The sequence below is a fragment of the Corythoichthys intestinalis genome, chromosome 14 (assembly GCF_030265065.1).
Source record: "Corythoichthys intestinalis isolate RoL2023-P3 chromosome 14, ASM3026506v1, whole genome shotgun sequence".
Taxonomy (NCBI): domain Eukaryota; kingdom Metazoa; phylum Chordata; class Actinopteri; order Syngnathiformes; family Syngnathidae; genus Corythoichthys; species Corythoichthys intestinalis.
In genome coordinates, this window is record NC_080408.1 from 1,998,973 (window position 1) to 2,021,090 (window position 22,118).

At 38.5% G+C, this 22,118-nt stretch overlaps 1 protein-coding gene across 4 annotated transcripts in view; it reads left to right on the forward strand.

Annotated features, from left to right (window-relative positions):
• The window catches only part of LOC130929578 (disks large-associated protein 1-like), a 113,361-nt gene extending 98,965 nt beyond the window's left edge, over nt 1–14,396 (forward strand). For 3 of the 4 annotated variants that reach the window (XM_057856846.1, XM_057856847.1, XM_057856848.1), the window contains exons 11-15: nt 3,628–3,909; nt 6,358–6,490; nt 6,556–6,647; nt 6,737–6,889; nt 10,731–14,396. In XM_057856846.1, coding sequence (XP_057712829.1) covers nt 3,628–3,909; nt 6,358–6,490; nt 6,556–6,647; nt 6,737–6,889; nt 10,731–10,955 — 885 coding nt within the window. In that variant the 3' untranslated portion in view covers nt 10,956–14,396. Of the gene's footprint in view, nt 1–3,627; nt 3,910–6,357; nt 6,491–6,555; nt 6,648–6,736; nt 6,890–7,384 lie in introns of all 4 variants that reach the window. The other variant, XM_057856849.1, reaches the window with a different exon arrangement.
• The last annotated feature ends 7,722 nt before the right edge of the window (nt 14,397–22,118 follow it).

The window sequence follows — 22,118 nt, forward strand, 5'->3', positions numbered from 1 at the left end:
GCCCAAAGCCAGGGCAAACTGCCCGTATGTGTGTGTGATATGCACCGACAGTGCGTGCACGCTATCCATCCATATAAACTTTGAATATAAGCCTAGACGGGGATTATTTATGTCTGTTATGTGTGTCCTCTTTTTGGAATTCAAATATGATCGCCCTGGAATGACGGATGACAGCCAGCATGTGTAGTCAATTGTTTTGATGCTTTTTGATGCATGCGGGTCTTCTTGCTCAGCGCGTGTCAGACTGCGAATTAGTTCACATGCGTAATGCTTGAACGGTCTCAATGGACAAAGGCAGTCTGACCGGGCACACAAAAAACAGATGTGACCAAAAAATCGGATTTGTGCTTTAAGACATGTGGTGTGAACCAAGCCTTAGTAACCTTGCGCAATATACTAACCCCGATGCTGCCCCTGGTGCTGCGTCAGTAGTTGAGGATTTGGTGTCAAAACCCTTTGACTGAGCTTCAAGTTGGAAATGTGCTCTACAGTTTAACGCTACTTTTTTCCCCTTCAGTTACTGTTCCAGTTGTTTCATTACTTGCTATTTATGCTACTTAGTTTATGTAATTGTGTTGTTATGACACTGTGACTGTGCATGACATTTGAATTGATGACCAACCATTATTTGTTGTTGTTTGTGGTTGTTTTTCTGTTTACAAGATAAAAGTGCAAATTGTCCGTTAGTCTTGTGAGCCACAATATACAGTGGGGGAAATAAGTATTTAGTCAACCACTAATTGTGCAAGTTCTCCCACTTGAAAATATTACAGAGGCCTGTAATTGTCAACATGGGTAAACCTCAACCATGAGAGACAGAATGTAGGGGGAAAAAAACAGAAAATCACATTGTTTGATTTTTAAAGAATGTATTTGCAAATCATGGTGGAAAATAAGTATTTGGTCAATACCAAAAGTTCATCTCAATACTTTGTTATGTACCCTTTGTTGGCAATAAAGGAGGCCAAACATTTTCTGTAACTCTTCACAAGCTTTTCACACGCTTTTGCCGGTATTTTGGCCCAATCCTCCATGCAGATCTCCTCTAGAGCAGTGATGTTTTGGGGCTGTTGTTGGGCAACACGGACTTTCAACTCCCTCCGCAGATTTTCTATGGGGTTGAGATCTGGAGACTGGCTAGGCCACTCCAGGAACTTGAAATGCTTCTTACGAAGCCAATACTTTGTTGCCCTGACTGTGTGTTTGAGATCATTGTCATGCTGATAGACCCAGCCACGTCTCATCTTCAATGCCCTTGCCGATGGAAGGAGATTTCACTCAAAATCTCTCGATACATGACCCCATTAATTCTTTCCTTAACACAGATCAGTCATCCTGGTCCCTTTGCAGAAAAACAGCCCCAAAGCATCATGTTTCCACCCCCATGCTTCACAGTGGGTATGGTGTTCTTTTGATGCAATTCAGTATTCTTTCTCCTCCAAACAAGAGAACCTGTGTTTCTACCAAAAAGTTCTATTTTGGTTTCATCCGACCACAACACATTCTCCCAGTCCTCTTCTGGATCATCCAAATGCTCTCTTGCGAACTGCAGACGGGCCTGGACGTGTACTTTCTTCAGCAGGGGGACACGTCTGGCAGTGCAGGATTTGAGTCCCTGGCGGCGCATTATGTTACTGATAGTAGCGTTTGTTACTGTGGTCCCGGCTCTCTGTAGGTCATTCACTAGGTCCCCCTGTGTGGTTCTGGGATTTTTGCTCACCGTTTTTGTTATCATTTTGACGCCACGGCGCGAGATCTTGCATTGAGCCCCAGATCAAGGGAGATTATCAGTGGTCTTGTATGTCTTCCATTTTGTAATAATTGCTCCCACAGTTGATTTCTTTACACCAAGCATTTTACCTATTGCAGATTCAGTCTTCCCAGCCTGGTGCCAGTCTACAATTTTGTCTCTGATGTCCTTCGACAACTCTTTGGTCTTGGCCATAGTGGAGTTTGGAGTAGTGTTGCACCGATACCATTTTTTGGCCCCGATACCGATACCTGGCTGTGCAGTATCGGCCGATACCGATACCATACCGATACCACCCCGATTATATATTTGGATATATGTATATATATATATATATTTTATTTATTTTTTCCCAAAGAGCTACATAATTGGATGTGAAATCATTGCTATCAAGGCTTTGTCAAACTGTTGCTTACCTTTGCAAAATAGGAAAAAGACTAGTACAAAGTATAATACTAGCCCAACAGTAAGAAAGTAAAAATAAGTTCATAATAATAAACTCTGAATGAACTGAGTCAATTTTTTTTAAACCTCTCAAAGGCCAAACAGTGCAACTTTCATGAAATTATTGTCACATTCTGCTGCTGGTTAGATTGTGTTTTGTTGCTGGGCTGTTAGTGGGGGCGTTCCTGACGTCAAACCTGAATCCAATGCGGGCTCATCAACGCAGCACGGGTGAGCTCAGAGAAGGCTGCCGAGATATTTGCTTTGCTGATCGCCATTTGACATCTCGCACTATAGTCTCGCTACATTTGCTTGTTACGCCACTGCATTGGGTTTTTTTTCTGTTAGTGTGCTGCACTCGTTTGTAACCTCTACCCTGTGCAGGTATTTGAGTGTTTTTATTTTGGCTTTTTGGCTCGCTGCCGTTTTAGTTGACCTTCGAGTTTGTAGTATTGAGCTCCGTCGACCTGCTGTCACTGACTCCTTTTGTTATTTCTACTATCCCGCGATCGCGTGTTATTTTTTGTTTGCAATCATTAAACCCTTGTACTTATCCCCCGCTTGTTGTCCGCTTCGAGGTCCAACCTTGTTTCCGCATTTGCGGACGCTCACAATTATAAGTAATAATAATTGACCACAGCATCCCGTCCCTCTATTAGCCTCGTTTTTTCGGGAGGGGGTGGGTCCCTTATTTCTATTTCTGAAAGGTGGCAACCCTACTTTGGAAACACTTCCCAAATTACTGTGGAATTTCTTTCATTAAAAAACAGTAAAAGTAAAGTAGACGTAGTGAACTGACCAGAGATAGTTGCTGCGGTCCAGCGCCCTGCTTCCTCTGGATAGCAGTCCTGCTCTTGCAGGCTCAAACTCGTTGTGTTCGTTCGCGTTTCGTGCCCCCTGCCGATACTAGTATCGGTATTGGTGCATCTTTAGTTTGGAGCGTGACTGACTGAGGTTGTGAACAGGTGTCTTTTATACCAATAATGTGTTAAAACAGGTGCCATTAATACAGGTAACGAGTGGAGCCTCGTTAGACCTCGTTAGAAGAAGTTAGACCTCTTTGACAGCCAGAAATCCTGCTTGTTTGTAGGTGACCAAATACTTATTTTCCACTCAAATTTGGAAATAAATTCTTTGAAAAATTAAAACTTTTTCACATTCTGTCTCTGAAGGTTGAGGTTTACCCATGTTGACAATTACAGGCCTCTCTAATCTTTTCAAGTAGGAGAACTTGCACAATCGGTGGTTGACTAAATGCTTATTTGCCCCACTGTAGAACCAACATGTCATTTTAGTCTAGTTGTTGCTTTACCAATTTCACATACAAGTCGCACCAAACTATGAAAAATTGTGATTTATAGTCTGAAGAATATGGTATATTTGTGTACTCCCTAATTACATTGGTTACATTTTGATTTGTTTGCCTCAACTAGGCAGATTTGGACATGCCAGGCTTTCTTGACACTCCTCTGGACTCCTCTGACACGGATTTAGAAGCGCTGTCATCCGGTGTCCTTTCACGTCAATACTCCCGCGATGCTGCCACCTCGACCGTCAGCATCCAGGGCTCAGGGAACCACTATCACGCCTGTGCCTCGGATGAGTACGAGGACGTGGGCTTCGACCCGTCCATTCTTCCTCCGCCGGACCCTTGGATAGACAGCATCAGTGAAGACTTACCTGATGTTGGCTACAACAGCTCAGCTATCTTGGATGTAAGTGGGAAGCAATTTTCTTGAGTTGATTCATACAATGCTGACAATATAAAGCACTGTAATGTGTGTATTGTGAGTGGTTACCTGGTAACTAGAAAGGTTGCTGTCAGAACTGTACAGTGGAAAGAAAAAGTATCTGAACCTTTTGGAATTCCTCACATTTCTGCATAAAATCACCATCAAATGTGATCTGATCTTTGTCAAAATCACACAGATGTAAAAACAGTGTCTTCTTTCACTAAAACCACCCAAACATTTATAGGTTTTCATATTTTAATGAGGATTGCATGCAAACAATGACAGAAGGGGGGAAAATAAGTAAGTGAACCCTCTGCCTAAGGAGACTTAAAGTGCATGTGACACGAAAAAGCATGTTTATGTCATGATACACGCGGTATTTTATGCTCCTGAATGATATGGACCGCCTGGATGTGCGTGGAAGCGATCGCTATATTTATTTAGGTTTTTGAATCCCGCGCCATGAAAATGAGTGACTTCCGGCTTCGGTCTTGCATTGAGGAGGAGGGCGCTGTGACGTGTACATTTGAAGGCGTCCTCTTCACTCTACAGCCGTACTGTTGTGTATGAGGACTAAGGATTTAGCTGATTTTGCGGATTAATACGTTTATTTTTGGCATTACGCCAGTGTAATGGCTGCAGAAAAATCTTGCTTTATGAGGGAGAGGCGTGTGTGCCTTTTTGGAGTTTCAAAAGGTTCCCATTCACCGTGGATATTGGCCAAAACAAGCCCTACTATGGGACCATTGGACTTACGAGGAAGTGAGTAAACCTCTCGTTTTGTATTATGTCAAATACGAATACAGCGATCACAAAGTAAACACTACAAACTTTCTTTAAATAAAGGACTACTTACGTTTGATCATTGATGGGCATGTAAAAAGCTCTCCTCATGCACATTAGCTGCACGTTAGCTGCACAACAACTGCAGCCGCCCTCCTAGAGCGGGGGAACTAGCTATAAATTGCTCGCCGCCTGGCGGTTTGCCGATCGGCGAAGACAATCGACAACCCAGTCGTCATGTGAAATGATCCGGGCTAGTTATGTGTGATTTTGAGCTTCGAAAACTTTGAAACGTCACTTGGTTTGGGTTAGCATGTCAGCTAACTGTCACGCCTCTTGGTTTGTTTACATTCTCCGAAGCCGGGGAAGGGAAATGACATAAGCCCGATTTAGGTGGCATAAAATATCATTCGAGAGGTGCGACAGTAAAGGTGAAGTCGAAAGTTTTGACCATTATGGAGTCATTTGGCCATGTCGTCTTGAATAAATGCATTTTTATTATTTCATATTCCATTTAGCACAAAACTGTTATTTGTCATGACCATACCATTTATTTAGAAATTGGGGACAAACTTCGAATATAGTAATATAATAATATCCTGTAAAAGTATTGGAGTAGTGAGACTGAAACAATGACATTTTCCGGCTCTCTTTGTCACATTTTCTTTGTTCTGAATAATTCCCCCTCAACAGGCTGACTGGTCCTTCTCAAGCCATTTATTTAGCTATTTATGGAAAATTACTTGGATAAAAAGAATATCCTGTAAAATATTGGAGTAGAGAGACGGAAACAATGATATTTTGTGGCTCTCTTCGTCGTGTTTTCGTTGTGAATAATTCCCCCTCAATGGGCTACATACTAAATCAGATGAAATCGTGACCATGCCGACTGACGTCATCCACCTGTTGGGGACGCTAAAGCCCTATAATGGTAGGTGTGGCTAACCGGCAGATTAAAAGACTAATTTCTCGTCACCTGCGCTTTGCTAAATTGTTGTATATAGTCGAATCATCTCAAAATATGATTCTAATTCACATAATAATCCTATTTAAGCCTTTTTTTCTCCTGTCGTGCACATTTTAATAAACCTTTATTTATTATCTTAAGAAACGTCATCCGTCCAAAGAGCATGAGTGCCTTCTAGTGGAGAAAAAAACATTATTACCGCTGATTGGTAAGATGGAGTCATTTGGTTATTGTTGCGATGTCTCATTGGTGAAACTGAGACAACCACTGTTGGCGTCTCTGGCAAAAATAAAGAATAAACAGGAAAAATGTAATGACACTAGTGTAGTGCAAAGTAGCGGAGTAAGAGTAGTGTTTCTTCTTCATAAATCTACTCAAGTAAAAAGTATTGTGTGGTAAAACTACTATAAGAAGTACATTTTTCTCCGAAAGTTACTCAAGTAAATGTAACGCAGTACATATAACGATTTACTACCCACCTCTAAGCAGAAAAACCCCGACAGGGTGCCAGATTTGATTCCATGTCACCCAAGCGGACCGTACATTTGGCACCATAAAAATTGCCAAGATAAATGTAATAGTAAAACACTTTACTGCAGTGGGGATTGAATCGTTTTCAACACAACTGTATCTACTGTTTTTGGCACTTGGAACGATCGCTCGTCCGTCCTTCCCGTCAGGCGGTGCAGAGGTCAGTGTGTCAGCGAGACGGTCGTTGGTTCCTGAAGCTGCTGCAGGCCGAAAGCGACCGCATGGAGGGCTGGTGCCGACAAATGGAAATGGACCAACAACATAATAACCTTCCGGAGGATGGTATGTCTTTGGAACGGGCTACCATTTTTGTTATAGTGGATATTTCATGATTATTTTTGTGGTAGTTCTGGGGAAGATACGGAGTGCCATCGGAAGTGCTCAGCTGTTGATGTCCCAAAAATTCCAGCAGTTCAGGGAACTGTGTGAGGAGAATTTGGTGAGTGATCAGCATTGCAATAAATACAAAAGAACGCTAAGCTTGGAAAATAATTTCCTTTTTTGTACTATATCTTTATCGTCCTTTAGAACCCCCATGCCCATCCTCGTCCCGTAGCCTCCGACCTGGCTGGTTTTTGGGATATGCTTCAGTTGTCCATTGAGAACATTAGCCTGAAGTTTGATGAGCTCCACCAACTCCGAGCCAACAATTGGAGACCCCTTGACCCACCTGAGAGAAAGGTACGCAAACACATATGCTATCTGTGGTCTCACTAACCATCCGAACGCTCATTTTCCACAATGATAACTGGTCTGCAAGCTGTTGGTTATCATTTCATTTTTTCTGAGCCAAGCCATAGCACTTGATGCTATTTTTTGCCCAATGCTTTTTGGCTGTATATGTGTACAATGTAAATTCAGGCATTACAACAGGACTAGAAAAGTGAAAACTACCTACAAAATGATTTTGGCAAACTGTATGTATTAGGTGTATATATTTTTAATGTTAAATCTACAGCCAACGACCAATTATTGGCTGCCAGCCCACCTGCTTTAAATGGATTGGGCGTCTACTAGTGATAAACACATTTGAATTCACAGCAGACTATTTTTATTTTGCGCTGTATTTGATGTGGCTTTTCATCCTGTTCACTTTCGACACTTAACGGCTTCCTCATTTGCTCTCTTGGCCTTTTCTTTTGTTTGTTTGTTTCTTGTGCTTCTTTGTGTTGACAGTGAAGGCGCTTGCATCAATCACCACAAGAAACACCACAAGGCCTTAACCTCTCTGGGCCTCCCTTGATCTGTCATGTCTGTCCATCCATCCATCTCTCTCTTCCAACACCCGCCGTTGCTTCTCCGCGTGCGGCTTTCTGTTTTGTCCGTTTTGGCCAGTTAGTGTCAAGGTCAATGGCTAAAAGAGGGTTTGGCTTTTTTTTCCTTTATTTTTGCCAATGCATTCTACATTCAGATAATCCTTGTATAGTAATATCGAACCATTTTTTTAAAATGGCTAATTATTAGATTTCTTTTTTTTTCCCACATATTGGAAAACTTTGGTACCAGTGCAGTACAGCACATGCCAAATTATCACTTTTGTTAAAGTGCCTGCGACAGCATAAAGATGTGAATTAAAATCATATTTTAAGATGATTCGACTATAAACAACAATTTGGCAAAGCGCAGATGACGAGAAATTAATTTTTTATAGGGGTGTCAAACGATTACAATTTTTAATCGAGTTAATTACAGCTTAGAAATTAATTAATCGTAATTAATCGCAATTAATGGCAACTCAAACCATCTATAAAATATGCCATATTTTTCTGTAAAGTATTGTTGGAATGGACAGATAAGACAAGATGAATATATATACATTCAACATGCTGTACATAAGTACTGTATTTGTTTATTATAACAATAAATCATCATAAAAAGGCTTGTAGTTCTTAAAAGATAAATGTTAGTACAAGTTATAGAAATTTTGTAAAACCCCTCTTAATGTTTTCGTTTTAATAAAATTTGTAAAATTTTCAATCAAAAAATAAATTAGTAGCCCGCCATTGTTGATGTCAATAATTACTTACACAATGCTCAATTGCTCATGGGTGCTGAAGCCTTTAAAATCAGTCGCACCCAAGCGCCAGCAGAGGGCGACAAAACTCTGAAAAACACAACAAGTACACATTTCACTGTGCTCTCATTTTAATGTTTGAGCGGGGCATGTGCGTTAATTGCGTCAAATATTTTAACGTGATTAATTAAAAAAACATAAATGCCGCCCGTTAACGCGATCATTTTGACAGCCCTAGTATTCTAATCTGCCGTTTTGCACCACCTGTCATTATAGCGCTCTAGTGATCCCCAGCTGGAGGATGACGTCGGGAGGGTCACGATTTCATCTGATTTAGAACTGAGCCCATTGAGGGGGGAATTATTCAGAACGAGGAAAATGCGACGAAGAGAGCAGCAAGATGTCATTGTTTCAATCGCTCTACTCCAATATTTTTACAGGATAGTTTTGATCTACATATTTTCCCCCAACTGGTAAATAAATGGTATTGTAATGACAAATAACAGTCTTGCGCTAAATGGAATAAGAAATATTCAAAATGCTTTTATTCAGTACGACATTGCAAAATTACTGCATAATGGTTAAAACTATCGACTTCTTGCAACTCCCGAACAATATTTTATGCCACCGGAATTAGCTTTTGTCATTACCCTGCCCCGCCCCTGCTTCGGAGAGCGTAAACAAACCAGGAGGCGTGACAGCTAGCCGACATGCTAACCCGAACCTAGCCGCGTTTCCAAGTCTTATTCTCGCCTTTCGAAGCGAAAAATCACACAAAATTAACCCGGATCATATCACACGGTGTCGGAATTGATTGTCTTATCGGCTCGGCAACTCTCCCGGCGGCGAGCAAGTTACAGCTCTTCGTTCCCCTGCTGCAGGCAGGAGAGCTCATGTGCGATGATCCCAGTATTTGACATAATACAAAACACGACGTTTATTCACTTCCTCGTAAGTCCAATGGTCCCACAGTAGTAGGGGGTTGTTTTGGCCAATATCCGCGGGAACCTTTTGAAACCCCAAAAGGCTCACGCGCCTCTCCCTGGTGCAGCAACAAAACCCTGCAGCACATTTGGCTGGCGTGATGCAAAAAATAAACAAAACAATCCGCAAAATCAGATGAATCTGCAGTCCATCTGCATGCTATAAAACAATGCTGTATTGTGAGATGCTGACCTGGGTGACATCACATTTGCATTCCTCCTCAAAACAGGAAGTTATACATTTTCATGGCGCGGGATTAAAAAAAAAAAAAAAAATGACTATATGAATAGATCACCTCTGCACACATCCAAGCAGTCCATTTTATTTTACCATAAAATAATGCGTGAAATATAAAATAAACATGCTTTTTGCTGTCATAGGCACTTTAAGTCTTCTGTGTTTGCAGTTCTCCATAACAAAGCATAGCATATCATTCATATTCTTACCTATGGAATGCTTTTTAAGTGCCCTATTGGCTCTTTTTGTTAGGAAATATCACTTTGCAATCATTTTGCATTGCACAAAAACTAGAAAAACTAGAAAATAGAGCTTGCAGAAAGGAAACGACGATCAGATTCTGGATTTTTTTGTTGTTGACCAGTGTTTAGGGTTGCCAACTCCCTGAAAAAAAAAAAAATACAGTGATCCCTCGTTTTTCGTGGTTAATTTTCGTGGTTGCCACACTCAATGAGTTTTCACAGAAACTGTTTAACAAGTTAAACAATGATTGACGCATGCGGCACCTTGAAGCTTCGGTTTCCAAGCACCTGTGGCAAGATCAAACATTAAACGTCTGTCAATCATCGTTAACTTTAATAAGCAACTTCAATGCACTACCTGACCAACAAAGAGCAACATCACGTAGTGAAAAAAATCTGCGGTGGACTGAGGGCGCAAATTTTGAAGCACGTAGTAGCGAGAGATCACTGTAATAAAAATAAGGGACACCTTATGACCGTTAACTGTCACCTTTTAATATTTCTTTTGTGTGTAAAAAGTATTTTTTAATTAATAATTATAATATTCTGATAATTTTAATCAAACCTGAATTACTTAGGTACATATTTGAGTGATATAAGTACATGGAAAAACGATGATTATCAGTAAAGCTGCAACCAATGATTATTTTCATCTGTAGCAGTATTTGGTCATTCTGCAAATAAAACACTATTTTCGAGTCTGATTATAATCTGGGACGAAGTGCGTCTCTTGAAAGTGAGATAAAGCGTACTTTTGTTTCTGAATGCGGGACGATTCAATTTTTTTCAAGGGACGTTTGGCAACCCTACCAAGGTCATACAATGGCCAACTTGAGAGATAGCTCGCGAGCATGTAGCTTGTTTAAGAGCAATAACTAATAATAAAACACAAGTGTGTGTAATATACAAACCTCAGGTCAGTAGTATCATTTAGTAAAGCATACAGGAAAAGTACGTTCACAAATGACATTTAGTATTTTTCTTCAATAAGGCACAAAGATATTGGGTGGTATTTCTTGAAATGTTCTTCCCGCCCTAAAACCAGGAGCGACGGCTCCCACCTCCAGTTCCCAAAAAGCCGCCCAAGGCCCCGCACCAGCACCCCCCTCTGGCCCGGGACCGCTCGCTGGAGAGTTCCGAGAAACAGCGACAGGAGGCCAGGAAGCGCCTGATGGCCGCCAAGAGAGCCGCCTCCGTGCGACAAAACTCCGCCACGGAGAGCGCCGACAGCATCGAAATCTACATTCCCGAGGCGCAGACCAGGCTATGAGGACAAACTACTGTACGTCATTTACGTCTTACACTATATTGAAGTTTTTATCCAAAGGTCAAAAATGCTATTACTACTATAAAGCCATGACATATATTACATTACTGTTTACCTGACTGATTAAATGTACAACTTGGGTAATTGTTAAAGTAGTTTAGTCCCAAATGAAGGAAGGGCTTTGTTACAATTAGTGGGCCTCATTCAGCAATACATTATTTGGCTTACTGGCCGCCAATGACGGCGGTAGATGTCCAATTTTTTGAACGCCAATCTCACCAATACAATGGTGTATATTGTAATGTATTATACTGTGGTAAGCATCTGCATGTAGGTGATTGGTTACCACAAAAATCTTAAAACCTGCTGTAACCTAAGGTCATTTTTTTGTCCATAGTAACGTGCTAGATAATTTTAGAAAAAAATAAAATCATGGATTATAGTTGAGATAAACCCCGGGTTACGACGTAGTCTATTTACGCGATTTCGACTTTACAATGCCGGAGTCTCGTCCGCCATTTTGTCTCCAGTTTTGTTTGTTTGTTTTTTGTCGCATAAACAGTACCTTATTGCACTTCACGGTATCTTTTTGAGTGCTGCAAAAATTTACTCGGGTAAGATTAGAAAAATAGAATTAAATTTTGCTGCTTCGAGTACTCGTTTAATTAAAGTGGTGTTGTACTGGTTTGTTTTGAAAGTGTTTGCATCTAGTTTTATTGATTTGGGTGAATACCCTGCCCTCTAGTGGCAACAGTGAATATTACATAACTTATTTCACATGGCTGAATCCAGCTGCTCCCTGTTAAAACCAACATAAGCTAAGTTTTTGTTTGAGCTAATGGTTTTTAATGCATTCGTAATTTAGTAGTATATTTAGCCGTTTTTTGTGGGAATATGTGTTTGAACCATTTGCTAAGAGCATTGTTAGTCCTTTATTGCCAAATGTATCACATTTGATACACCTAAAATTTTCATTATGTTGAGACTAATTCAGAATTTTGACATTTCTTTTTGAAATATGCTGGATGCAAGTCAACACATGCATCTGCAGGTTCCATGAGGAAAAAAAAAAACAGGATTTAGCATGGGTTATAGATATTAGAGCACTTATTAGTACAGTATATTACACATATTCATTTTGACTTTTATTTTTACAAATTTGAAAAAAATATTTCATTAGGACCCTATTTTTTAAATTTTGGTATTCTCTGATAATTGATTCATGTTGCAGGCATTTAAGGGTTAAAAAAACAACATTTTATCCCAGCATTCGAGTATGCGGACTTTTGCTATGTAAGTTAGCCAATTGTTCTTATGTTGTACTTCGATCCTCCCTTTTTTTTTTTTTTTACTGTTTGAGACTCAGCTCAGGTATTTCAAATGTTTATGTTCCTTATCCGATTACTCAATTATTGTAACTAACTAGTTCATCGATTAATAGGCTACTGAAATAATCGATAGCTGCAGCCTACTTCGCTTTATTAATATGACGTGTTTTAGCCTCACTTAACATGTTGTTCATCTTGAACGACAACAAACAAGGCAATTGTGCTTTTTTTTTTTTTTTTTTAAGGCTTTTTACTTTTGACAATTTGTAAAGCTGTAACACACATATGTACGCTTATGTTCAAAACGACATACATGTTAACAATAAAACACGACACAAAAAAATTGGTGTTCAAAAGTCCATATAGTCTGATCAATATGTAAATTTAGTAGATTAAATGAGCCTAATTTGCCTTACAAAAGTCCGCTAGCTTAAATGCTAAGAATGCTAACATATTTACAATTCTCATAGCAAATCACTCACACGTAACTTCCCAAATTGCAGCTCTAAACTTAACAACAAATGCATACACAAAAATATATTAGCTGAAACAACTTACAGCCTTATGTGGGCCAAGCCAGAGCGCAGCTATCCTTTGTCCATGTCAGACATCTGAGTCATACAAGGTGACAGTGCAGTCAGACCCAACGCTGCCACCAGAGGGCAGTGTATCCTCTATTATTAAACAAAATCATTTTGGACTTTTTGGATAGTTATTTTGGGGTACTTAAAGGTAAATTCCGACTCACGCGGAAATTCGGGTTATGTCACCAGCGTAGGAACAGAAGTCATTTGTAGCCCGGGACTACCTGTATTTTTGAAAAGTATTATTTCATGTTGCCTTGGGATTTAGTACTTTCCAATCAGAGTTCAGATGTCAATAACCCGAAAGCCAAAGCCCACAATTTCAAAATCCTTTGTCAAATTTAGAAGAAAATGTTGAAGCATTCTCAAGTTACAGCAACATTTCGTTAGCCTCATAGCATCATTGGCTAAGTAATTGTTTACCTGCCTAACTCTGTGCTCCTTTCAATACTGCCTTTCTGCTTATATCCTTGGCCAATCATAACACATATTAGAATGCAAAAATGCCAATGTCAAACAAATATATTTTTTTCTTGTTGTCCAAAACTAGTGAAATAGGACATAGGCAATTATGCTATAACAATTTGTAAACAAAGGCATATAAAAAAAAAACAAATTGTGTGGAAATGTCCATTAAAATGAAGATGCATATAAATCAACAGTATTGGTGTAGTTCAAACTTAATAACAGCAGCACAAATGTTGGAAAAAAAATAAAAATAAAAGTGCCATGGCTTGTAATGGGTGTAATTCCACGGTCAACCTCTAGATGTCAGCCATGAAATTACCCTGACACTGTAAATTGGACTAAAAAAGAAGAATGAAACAATTTCAGCGCTCCCAAATATGTGAGATGATTGGTGAATGAGGCCCATTGTTGTTTGTTAGCGTCAGAATACCGTATTTTTTGGACTATAAGTCGCACCTGAGTATAAGTTGCATTTTTTTCATTTAACAGAAACCAAGACCAAACATGATACATTGTAATGTCAATTGTAAAATGGAGACCTACAGGCTAAAGTGCAGTGTTGTTTTTGTCAACGATAACGAAAATATTTTGTCGACGAACAATTTAAGGCGATGACGAGCTAAAAACATGTCGTGGGGGACTAAAACATAACAAGATGAATTTTTAATTGAAAACAAATCCGCAATGAACTTTGAAGCGAGAAGTAGCGAAGGATCCCTGTATACACACATAGACGCCAAGTTGTCCAAGAGTTTGAGGACGCTCGCCATTAGCATTAGGCTCATTCTAACGCGACTGCTGTGCTAATGCTACGAGTTACATTTAGTGTGTGATGATCACTTAGCACAGACCTTTTTAAAGGGAACCACATATAGAAGGACATGTACTGTAGCTCTTAAAAGATAAATCTTAGTACGAGTTATAATAATTCCATATTAGAACCGCTCTAAATGCTTTCGTGTCAATAAAATTTGTCAAATTATTATAACTAGTAGGTCACAGGACGGTGACGTCTCATGGCCATGCTGCTTAAAAAAAAAAAAAAACAGAAAAAAATCGTGTCACTCTATAATTATGTAAGGTAGTGATATGAATAAGCCACAAGGTGTCAATTGCGAGTTTGAAATTAATTAGGGATCAAGCCAATGGCATAAGTTTCAACAACTCCTTCACAACAAACATAAGTATCATATAACAACAATGAACAACAAATGAAATGTTTGACATGGAGCGCTGCGCTCAACATGAATCGGATGCGCGGATTTGAAACTCTCTCAGTTTTTATTTGGCGCCGATTGACCACAGAAAACCGGGGATATGATCCTTTTAATTTCATAATAGTAACTATGAAGGAACTATTTCCTCCAATAGAGGGCAGGGCACTCATGCTCTTTGGACAAATAATGCTTCATTAATGTGTTTTTTGTCTCTTTAATGATTTTTTTCTATATCTTTGGCTTAATGTGGTTATGTAATGGGTTATTGTACAGTATTATAACAATCTATATAAATAACTGTGTTGAGAGGAAAAAAAATAATAATCAAAATCAAACAAAAATAAGCAGTTACTCAAAATGTTACTCATTACATGAGTATTCTTTTCAGTGGATACTTTTTTTTTCTTGAGTACATTTTTTGGATGACTACTTTTACTCGAGTAATATTATTTTAGGTAACACTATTCTGCCTTGAGTAAAAATTTTGGCTACTCTACCCACCTCTGTGGACATGTAACAAACTATTGAGCATTTTCGTATTGTTCTTATATCATCAGGTGAAAACTGTCATTCGTCTTATTATGTTTTAGTCTTCAAAACACATTTTTAGCTCGTTTCGTCTCATCGTCATAAAAAAAAAAAGTTTTGTTGATGAAATATTTTCGTTACCGTTGACGAAAACAACACTGTCACTGGCCCAGCCAAACAATAAAAAAAAGTGCAAACTATAGTGCGTAATATACGGTAATATTAGTGATAATTTGATTTTTCTCTTTGATCATACAATAACACTGGGTAAGAAGCATTTTTCTTACGTTACCTGCTTTTAACTCATATTTGTCTCCGGAATCCAAACCCATTTCAGTTCATCAATGAATAATCAACACACTTGTTTCAATGATCAGTTGAATGACAACTTATCATTCATATCTAAAAAAATTCTTAATATGTTATTTTTTTAATCCAGCACCTCTGGAAGAATAGCCTGATTTCTATGATAAAAGCGCATATTGTCTGTGCCAAAATGTATCATAATTCCTCCTTCTGGTGATCAACGATGAAATACTGCGCTCAAGATTCATGTATAACTATGGTGATATTGTGATTTTTAAAGAAAGTATACTGTACTTATTTTGTAATTTGTAAAAAAAAAAAAAAAATCTTATATGTTAAGGGGGGGGACTTTGTACAGCATCTAATTACCTCTGTGTTGAAACGACAATGGTGAGCCATATTTAATGTGAAAATCACAAAAGAAAGGGCCATTTTAATGCAGGTATGTTTTGTTTTGAAGAAAATCTGTCTTGAGCGTTTTAGTAGCAAGTTATGTCCGAGGAAATCAATAGAGGACACCCATTTTTTTGTGTGTGTATGTGTGGAAAAAGTACTCATTCAAAACCTGAGCCATTTGTTAACTAGGAATAGTCTAGTGCCTCATGCCAGATAAGAGTAAATGAACCGTTTCAGTGCCATTGACGTTAGACGTTCAATCGCGTGGCGTCTAATCATCATTCTGCTGTGAGTTGAAATGGGTTGATAATAGACGTCCCATCCGCTTCATCAAGTGGATGGGATGTCTAGCGCCGTCAGTGGCAGTCAGTGAGTTATAAGGAATATTATTCCAAATGTGATTGAAATGAGAGCGAATGTTAAATTATTATTCCATATAACAGTATATGACTGTATACAGTATATGATTTTTTTTGGGGGTTATAAAAAAAAAAAAAAAAAAAGTGACTTGGCGTCCACATAAGTGGTCATCTTATTTTGGGTCATGTAAGCCACAGTATTTGCTATACAAGTGTGGCCTACATGACCTAAGATGTGACGCTCACCAGTTCTCAATTATAATTATTAGGGCTGGGCAACAAGGTAAAATTTCTAATCGTGATTAACTCCGATTAATCAGATTGCCATACACATAAAAAATTTAGGGCTGTCAAACGATTAAAATTTTTAATCGAGTTAATCACAGCTTAAAAATTAATTGGTGGCAATTCAAACCATCTCTAACATTTTTCTGCAAATATTTGTTGGAATGGAAAGATAAGACACAAGACGGATTCAACATACGGTACATAAGTACTGTATTTGTTTATTATAACAATAAATCCACAAGATGGCATTAACATCATTAAGACTCTTTCTGTTGAACGGATCTATGGATAGAAAGACTTGTAGTTCTTAAAAGATAAATTTGAGTACAAGTTACCGTAATTTCTGGACTATAAGGCGCACCTGACTATAAGCCGCCACCCACCAAATTTGACACAAAAACAGCATTTGTTCATAGATAAGCCGCACTGGACAATAAGCTGCAGCTGACCTCACTGTATTATGGGATATTTACACCCAAATATATTAACCGGTAACACTTTGTTTGACAGCGGCATCATACCACTGTCATAAGACCAAATGAACCACCATAAAGCTTTGAACCAATTGGCTGCAAAGCTTCATTGCTTCAAGAAGCCTCATTTGGCCATCACTGCTCCCTTGGGGATGACAGTCATCCTCTGCTGCCACCTGCTGTCAACACTGTTCTCGTCCAACGTGCCTCCTAGCATGCATTGCAGCGCTACAAAATTAAATAATAATTAAAATCCATGTTCTGCGCTAATTATTTCTTCAGTTACTCTTCCAGTTGTTTCATAAATTGCTAGCTCTGGTATTTGGTAAAACCTTCTTTGACAGTGGCACCATAAAACTGTCAAAAGACCATCATAGTTATGAAATGACACTGCCATGAGCAATAATGACATCATGACAGATGTCATTTTGTGTCATCTGGCAAATTATCTCACTTTTGAATAGAATCAAAAGATCCGAGCTGGACATATATGGAGTGTTGGTGACATAATTTGCCAGATGATACTTAATGACATCTGTCATAAGCATTCATTAACGGCCAAAATAGTGTCATAATCATGTCATAATTATGACGGTTTTATGGCAGTCTTATAACACCATTGTCAAAGTGTTACCTATTTACTCAAATAAATCAACAAATAAGCCGCACTTGACTATAAGCCGCAGGATTCAAAATGAGGGGAAAAAGTAGCGGCGTATAGTCCGAAAATTACGGTAAATTGATTTTATAATAAGAAAAAGAACGTCTCCTGCTCCGCCCAAATGCATGATGGGAAGTTGGGCAACCATGACTGTCAGTAGTGGCTGCAAATGGTGTACAGTATGTTCTGCGTTGTGTTTAATTAGGCATGTTGAGAAAAAGAATGTTTCCTGCCCCGCCCAAATGCATGATGGGTAGTTGAGCAACCATGACTGTCAGGAGTGGCTGCAAATGGTATACAATATGCTCTGTGTTGTGTTAAATTAGGCGTGTTAAGAAAAAGATCGTCTCTTGCGCGGTCCAATGAACGCCTGTGTCCACTCGCATTTCACTGTCTTTTCGCTCTCGATGTGCTAAAATGGCGTCAACTGTTTGAGGCAACGGGTCATTCCGTTCATGCGTCAACTATTTTAACGTGATTATTAGGGCTGTCAAATTTATCGTGTTAATGGGCGGTAATTTTTCTTAAATTAATTACGTTAAAATATTTAACACAATTAGCGCATACGCGAAACGACCCACTCACGCATTGCCACAAATAGCCTACAATGGCGCCATTCACTTATATACAGAGCTATGAGGCAGCGTCAAGTGAGTGGAGTAGATACAAATATTCATTGAGGCCGTGCTGTTAATTGGCATAAGCTTTGACATCTCTCCCACAACTATAAATATTAAGTGAAGCCACGTGGGGAAAAATAACAGAAGTTGAACTTTGTCTTAACACCCTGTATTGCACCCAACGCAGAGAAGATATAGTATTTGCACCCACCACACACAGTCATGGTTGCTCCACTTCCCATCATGCATTTGGGCAGAACGGTTCGGTCGCTGCAGTATCATTTACTGAAAGCTCAACAAATACACTACATGGCAATAATTTAGTCACAATATACAAACTTACATTTATCGTTTAAGAATTACGAGTTTTTCTATCCGTGGATCCCTTTCACAGAAAGAACGTTAATAATGTTAATGCCATCTTGTGGATTTATTGTTATAATAAACAAATACAGTACTTATGTACAGTATGTATATATCCGTCTTGTCTTACCTGTCCATTCCAACAATAATTTACAGAAAAATATGGCATATTTTAGAGATGGTTTGAATTGCGATTAATTACAATTAATTGATTTTTAAGCTGTGATTAACTCAATTAAAAATTGAAATCGTTTGACAGCCCTAGTGATTGTTTAAAAAAATTAATTGCCGCCCGTTAACGCGATAAATTTGACAGCCCTAAATAAATTCAAAAGTTGTATTTACAATTGTAATATTCGTGCCCAAATACTGTATTTCCTAACTTTCCTCTTCTTATTCAATCGGCTATTAGGTGTATTCACTTGGTAAATGAAGTCATAATGCACTTGTAATGCATGTATAGGTAGGTAGTGAAGGAATCTGACCTTTTAGCAAGACTGCCAGAATCACGCACGGGCTGGCGGGACTCCGACATCCCGGCCAAAAGGCCAAACTCCGCACGTTCACCTTAGTCTTAACCCCTTGAAATGACTCCATTTTGGAAGGTTTAAAGAAGGCTCACCGAAGACAAGTTGACAATTTATTCAGGTTGACAGCGATCAAACAGCAACTTGCCCAGCCTTAATATGTATATATATTTTTTGAATAAATAAAATGAAGAAAATGTTAAAAAGGAAAAAAAAATGTCTAACTCAGCGACTGCCATTGACAATGATTGACATACAATTCATTTAATCTTGCCTATGTATGCTCATATTTCAGCGCCATTGTCGGCGCTGGACGTCCAATCCGTTTGGACTGGGAGGAGTCCAAATGGATTGGATTTCTAGCGCCGTCGACGGCAGCCAATGAGCTCAACGACCGCCCTGTAAAGCGTTACTTTCCCCCGTGTTTTCTCAACTTTTCACATGTACAAAGCACACCGTTGCTGCTGACAAGACTCCATTCCTGCCAACGGCTCAATGACTTTATCCTCAGGAAGAGCTGATTTTGATCCCGGGATTTAGGTTAAAGTTGTGCGTGTGGGCGTCGTCAAGCTTGACTGCATTTCATTTGTACATAGATGCGCAAGATCTCCTGTTTGTATGTGAGCGTGAGTACTATAAAGTGCTTCCCAAGTCACTTTTCCGTCAGGCATTTGGTAGCCCCATAATCATTTTTAAATCAAATTTGCGCATTTGTACAGAACATGCTTGAAGATAATCATTAAACGCATGCACACACAATAGTAGTACTTAGTACTATGCCCAAGTTGAAAATGTGTTGGTTTACTCACGCTTTTTATTTATTTATATACATATTTATTTTGAACGATGAAGTTTTGTTCAGTGATCTGTCATGCTCTTCTGATACTGTGTTATATTGTAAAGAGATTATTACATGTCCATAACTATTAATGAATCTATAATAAAACTATCCACAAAGTCTTGTTCCTTTGTCAACTTCAATGTTGTCCCAACACTCACCCTAACCCTAAATGTAAATACCTACATTCTAATTCTCGGTGCGCATGTCACTTTAAAGCAGGGTTATCCAAGTCCGGTCCTCTAGAGCCCTTGTCCAGCTTGTTTTCCATGTCTCCCTCCTCAAACAAACCTGAATCAAATAATCAGGATCGTTATCAGCAGGGGTCCCCAAACTACGGATACGGCCCGCCTCCACATTTGGTCCGGCCCCCTGAACAATACCAGAGAGCATTTTGAATTTTTTTTTTGTTTTTTTCTGAATAGTGTTATCTATATCCTGGCGTTTTTCTGTGAAGAACTCAGAGAGGGTTATTTGGTTATTATCTATTTAATTAATAGTGTTATTTTTATTTATGATTATTAGGGCTGTCAAAATTATCGCATTAACAGCCGGTAATTAATTTTTTAAATTAATCATGTTAAAATATTTGACGCAATTAACGCACATGCCCCGCATTGGCATTGCACAGAACAGTGCAATGCCAACTTGTTACTTGTGTTTTTGGGAGTTTTGTCGCCCTCTGCTGGCGCTTGGGTGCGACTGATTTTTATGGGCTTAAGCACCCATGAGCATTGTGTAATTATTGACATCAACAATGGCGGGCTACTAGTTTATTTTTTGATTTAAAATTTTACAAATTTTATTAAAACGAAAACATTAAGAGGGGTTTTAATATAAAATTTCTATAACTTGTACTAACATTTATCTTTTAAGAACTACAAGTCTTTCTATCCATGGATCGCTTTAACAGAATGTTAATAATGTTAATGCCATCTTGTTTATTTATTGTTATAATAAACAAATATAGTACTTATGTACCGTATGTTGAATGAATATATCCATCTTGTGTCTTATCTTTCCATTCCGACAATAATTTACAGAAAAATATGGCATATTTTATCGATGGTTTGAATTGTGATTGATTACGATTAATTACGATTATATAATTTTTAAGCTGTAATTAACTCGATTAAAAATTTTAATCGTTTGACAGCCCTAATTATTTTTATTTTATTTACTTTTGTTCCGTGAAGAATCCAGAAAGGGTTATTTGATTGTGGCTTTCTGAAAACAATAATTTTTTACATTTAGGCACTCCTCCAATCGTCACACTTTCCTGTTACAAACTGACCCCGGCCCCTCATCAGAGAAGGGAAAAGTTATGTGGCCCTCACAGGAAAAAGTTTGGGGACCCCTGGTTATCAGGCTTCAAAGTGCTCTAAAATAACAACAAAAACAAGCTAATGTTGACAACCATTGAAAAAAATATCTACAGTATACTCAGTGGTGTGAGAAAGTATCTGAACCTTTTGGAATTTCTCCCATTTCTGCATTAAATCATCAAATGTGATCTGATCTTAGTTAAAATCACACATATGAAAAAACAGTGCTTGAACTAAAACCCCCCAAACATTTATAGGTTTTCATATTTTAATGAGGATGCAATGACAAAAGGGGGAAAAGTAAGTATGTGAACCATCATATTTAATATTTTTGCCCCCCCCCACACACACACACACACACACACTTTGGCAGTGTTACGTTCCATGGACGGCTCGCTAAGGGCGTAACATAAAACGAGCAACACAAGTTTACAAGTGGCCAGTGTTGTTAATCTTACTTTAAAAAAGTAATTACAGTTACAAATTACTTCTCCCAAAAAGTAATTGTGTTAGTAACTCATTTACCTGAATGTAAAAGTAATTGGTTACTTGGGAAAGTAACTGGTGATTTTCCTTTTTTTTTTTTTCTTTAAAAAAAAAAAAAAAAAAAAAAACAGGTCACACAACGCGAAGTTTAAAGGGTTTTTGGGACAATTGGCCCTAGCCCAATTCTTTACCCTCCACTTAATTTAGACACAAGGGTATTGCTCATAACTAGATAGTAACCTTTGCTATGTGCGGAAGTCATTTAATGTTGTTAATCAACCGTTGTTAAAGTTGCTCCCATTATTGCATTAGTTCCCTTCTGTCTACTTTCGACATGTGTAAGTTTTAAAACTGTTTCATCATTTAAAGATAGATTTAAGTTAAGATTTTGCCGATTTA